At 53.9% G+C, this 4,178-nt stretch overlaps 1 protein-coding gene across 1 annotated transcript; it reads right to left on the bottom strand.

Moving 5' to 3' along the window:
- Positions 1-457: 457 nt before the first annotated feature.
- On the bottom strand, positions 458-3,725 carry LOC120999714. Its single transcript, XM_040430737.1, has 2 exons — positions 3,130-3,725; positions 458-993 (listed from the first exon to the last, which is right to left on the bottom strand). The coding sequence occupies exons 1-2, from the start codon at positions 3,719-3,721 to the stop codon at positions 476-478; spliced, it is 1,110 nt and encodes a 369-aa protein (XP_040286671.1). The 5' UTR covers positions 3,722-3,725; the 3' UTR covers positions 458-475.
- Positions 3,726-4,178: the final 453 nt, after the last annotated feature.

The following is a 4,178-nucleotide window of genomic DNA, read 5'->3' as shown; positions in this document are numbered from 1 at the left end:
GCTTGCTCAACACCATCCTGTAGGCAGGGAGGAAAATATCTAAACCGATATCATTGAGGTGCACACCATCGGGCCGCATCAAACGGTGGTTGTTTTTTTTTTGTGGGATAAATTGTATTAATAGCCTGGAAGGAGTTTTGAACCCATGAACACTGCATGCAAAGCAAGTGTCTTACCACTGAGCTATAGCTCTAGACAATCATCTCTGACCACACAATAATGACTTCAGGAAAGAAAGTTGGAATTCTTTCTAAATCTGCTCTAATGAGGGTAATGAGCTCCGCTACTATAAGCAAGCAGAGGTCATTACCCCCAGCATGGATCGCAAGGATCACAGGGGGGCGTGCCAATGTGCTGAGGTGAACCGATTCCGGCAAAACCTGCGACCAGCGAAGGCCACGGATGCCACGCCAAGTGACTTCCACATTCCGGAAACCCAAGCTCCGACCGCCGGGTCTTGTTTCAGCTCTCTGATCTAGGTTGCCGAGACTGGGCAAGCCGGGCCGGGGATGCGATATAACGACACACTAGAACCCCGGCCAAAAATGTCTGTTTTTGACCGGCGGAGGCGAATGCGCACCAAGGAATCCCTAATAAGGACATCATCTTGCAAAACACCACCTGGCCGGAACTTGGTCGGGGGGAGGAGCTCGCTTATCCGAAAAGCCCCGAAAAACGCCAGGCAACCCAATAACCTAAAATAAAAGCTAACCCCGGCTAAGCGGCGTTGGATAACCGCCGCCGAAACGCCTGCTTCCCTTGCCTGCAAAATAAAGTCGATGGTTATGCGCAGCCGATCCGACACTGAGGAATGGACCGGATGAGTCCCTGCTAGCGCTACCCAGCCAGCCCAGGCCTTACCATAACCCGTCCAGGTCCTAGGAGCCACTGAGGCTCTAATGAGAGGCATCAATCGTTCAGCGGGATGTCCCAGAGATGGGCCGGGCCTATGGATCCGTCCGGTGAAGCTGCTGGCACTAGGGTCCGGAACTCCTGCCAATGGAAGCGAGAAAGCGCATCAGCAGAACTGTTAAGGGTACCTGGAACATGAGAGGCACGAAAATAAATATTATCCTGCAAACATCTCAACACCAGGTGGCGCAACATCGCCAAAACAGGGGGGGATGAGGAAGACAACCGGTTAATGCAATGAACAACAGACATATTATCCGTCCAAAAACATACCCGCCTATTTTGTAGCGAGGGACCCCATAATTCAATGGCCACAATAATGGGAAAAAATTCCAACAAAGTAATATTGGAACAAAGGCCCGCTGCGCGCCACTCTTGAGGCCAAGGGGATGCGCACCATTGGGTACCTAGGATGGCCAAAACCGGCAGAACCCGCTGCGTCAGTAAACAGAGACAGGTCGTGGCTGGAAATTTCCGAGAGCTGCCAGCACGTATGGCCGTTATAAGAAAACAGAAAACTGCGCCACACCTTAAGGTCCTGTTTAAGTTTGCGCGTTAAGCGTACATGGTGCCGCGGGTTAGTGATGCCCCGAGTCGCCAAGGACAAACGCCTGGAAAAGACTCTGCCCATCGGCATGACACGGCACGCAAAAACAAGGAGACCCAGTAGGGACTGCAACTGCTTGAGCGTGACAGATTTAACAGAGCAAAAACCTTCAATAAGTGCTAACAGCTTGGCAAGCTTATCACAAGGGAGCCGGAAAACCATAGCTAGTGAATCAATTTCAATGCCTAAGAACACAATGTTGGTGGACGGGCCTACCGTTTTATCAGGAGACAGGGGGACCCCGAATCTGGACATTAGGAAACAGACAGTGTCTAACAGGAACTTACACTTGGGGGAATCACCTGAGGGCTATGAACAAGAAGTCATCTAAATAATGAATTATTGAACTAGACCCCGTCTCAAACCTGACGACCCATTCCAAGAACGAACTGAACAATTCAAAGAAGTAACAAGACATTGCGCATCCCATGGGCAACCGGGTGTCATAATAGTAGCAATTATCAACCATGCAGACTAGCAGATGGTAACAATCCGGGTGCACCGGGAGAAGGCGGAAGGCGGACTCAATGTCTGACTTTGACAATAAGGCACCCCGGCCTGCCGCTCTCAGTAAAGAGACAGCCCTGTCAAAGGAAACATAAGAGACTGTAGCGTCCTCCTTAGAAATACCGTCATTAACAGACTCGCCTTTGGGGAAGGACAAGTGATGGATAAGTCTAAAACTACCTGGCTCCCGCTTCGGTACCAGGCCCAATGGAGAAACCCGGATATTATCAAAAGGAGGGGACGGAAGCCCTTTTATTGGGGTAGAGCTCTAACCATGGGGACATCTCTGCTACGCTCACTGGGCTCTTTTGCGGTAGAGGAAGCATTGGATCTGGCCGGCTGCTGTCTAGGGCATCGAATGGCCGAATGGGATCCCCCACAGATGGAACACTCATGTTTGAATTTACATAGGGCGAAGAACCTACAGTGGCCTTCGTTATACAGCCAGCAGGATCCTGGCCTGCGGATTGACACCGGCCCCTGACCACTGGAAGTGAGGCCGGGGGCCGCTGACTGAAAGGGCACAGATTTTTGTGACAGCATCAGTCGCAACCAGAGGTCTGTGGATTTGACACCCCAACCGATATCCGGCTGCAGTGCCAAACGCCTACGAAACTCCTCGTCGTAGCGCCACCAGGCAGAACCGCCGTGGGACTTATAGGCGCTATAAACAGATTCCAAATACAGAAATAATTCACCGCAGAGCTCTGGGTGCCTCTGTGCCATAACATGACCTAAGACCGAGAAGGCCTGTAGCCAGTTACCCATGGTGCGCGCCACTTTGGGCCGGCGATCGGTAAACCTGTCTGAATTGGGGAGCCGCTCTTTATCTATCGTATGCTGGTCTACAGTAACTAATGACCAGATGTCTATGTATTGGTTAGACCAAATTTTCTCCTTAGTGTCCATGTCCAAGTGCGCCCCCAAAGGAGACAGGCCGCAAAACAGCGATTCTTTATGATCACCTGCCCTAGGCGGGGCAGCAGGAGGGGGCTTACCTGCAGCAGCATTACTCCCGTCCAAGTGCGACAATAAAGATTTAAGTACCGGGACCAACTGGGGACCCAAAGAGGCCCCCCAAGCCCCCGTAAAATTCAACTCACCGGTAGTAGAAGGACCTGGAGGTTCCACTGGGGCGATTGGAGGATTCGGATCCTGCACCGCGCTGGCCCGGCTGGCCCCGCGAGAAGCCCGTGCAGCGGATGAATGGGCACCCCTTCTGCGTTGTGAATGAGACCTGCCAGCGGTATCGCTGCAGGAGCTGACCTCCGTTGATGAAGGTGACCGCCAGCGAGACGATCTGGAGCGGGCACTTCTGTGGGACCGCCGCGCAGACCGTGACCGATGACGGGAACAACGTTGATGACAAGCTGCCGACCTGCGCCGGTAACGGCGGACGGATACATCAGGTGAGTTTGAAGATGAGCGCCGTCTGGAATTGGGACGTTCCCCCATATGCGCAATAGCGGCAGGGACCCCAGTAGGGGGACCTAAATGTGCCATAAGCGATGAGGAAGTGGTGGGATTGGCTACAATAAAGTCAGGCAGGGTGGCCTGAGTGGGATTGGGGGGTTGGAGGGGTGGGCTGGCAGGGGCATTAGTGCAACTGTTGGCACTCCCAGGAGCCTGTACCTCGGTAGAGGGGGCATCCCTGGGCTCATCTGCAGATGACACATTAGAATTTCTATTGCCCATAATCCCAGGGGGGTGACAGTCTGCAGCAGGGAGCTGCGGAGAGAGGAGCTTGCCTGCCAGGGAGCGGGAAACTGCTGAGTACTGGAGGGGGGCGGAGCCACAGACCACGCTGCCGGAAGCACTGACTGCACTCCGGCCAGCTCTCTGGAAACATCGCTACCCCGCTCATTAACACAGGTGAGCGCAGTTGTATGCTGCGCTGCAGGGACCTGGGATGCCTGGGCACTCAGTGCCAGAGTGGGGGCAGAGATCACAGCAGATGTGTGCACACTAGCCCTGTTACTAGGCACTAGCTCGGGCAAGGGGACAGAGGAAGCTCGGGGGTTAATGAAAGAAGCAGGGGGCGGGAGACCAGAACGTGCTGCCGGCTGAGCTGATAACACTCCTGCACACACGCTGGAGGCTGCGCCCCCCCGCTTTGAACCTCTCACACGTGGAGGAGGGAGGGAGGGAGAGC

This window comes from Bufo bufo, chromosome 4, assembly GCF_905171765.1.
Source record: "Bufo bufo chromosome 4, aBufBuf1.1, whole genome shotgun sequence".
Taxonomy (NCBI): Eukaryota; Metazoa; Chordata; class Amphibia; order Anura; family Bufonidae; genus Bufo; species Bufo bufo.
Note: the sequence above shows the minus strand (reverse complement) of the source record. Positions and strands in the feature narration are given on the sequence as shown.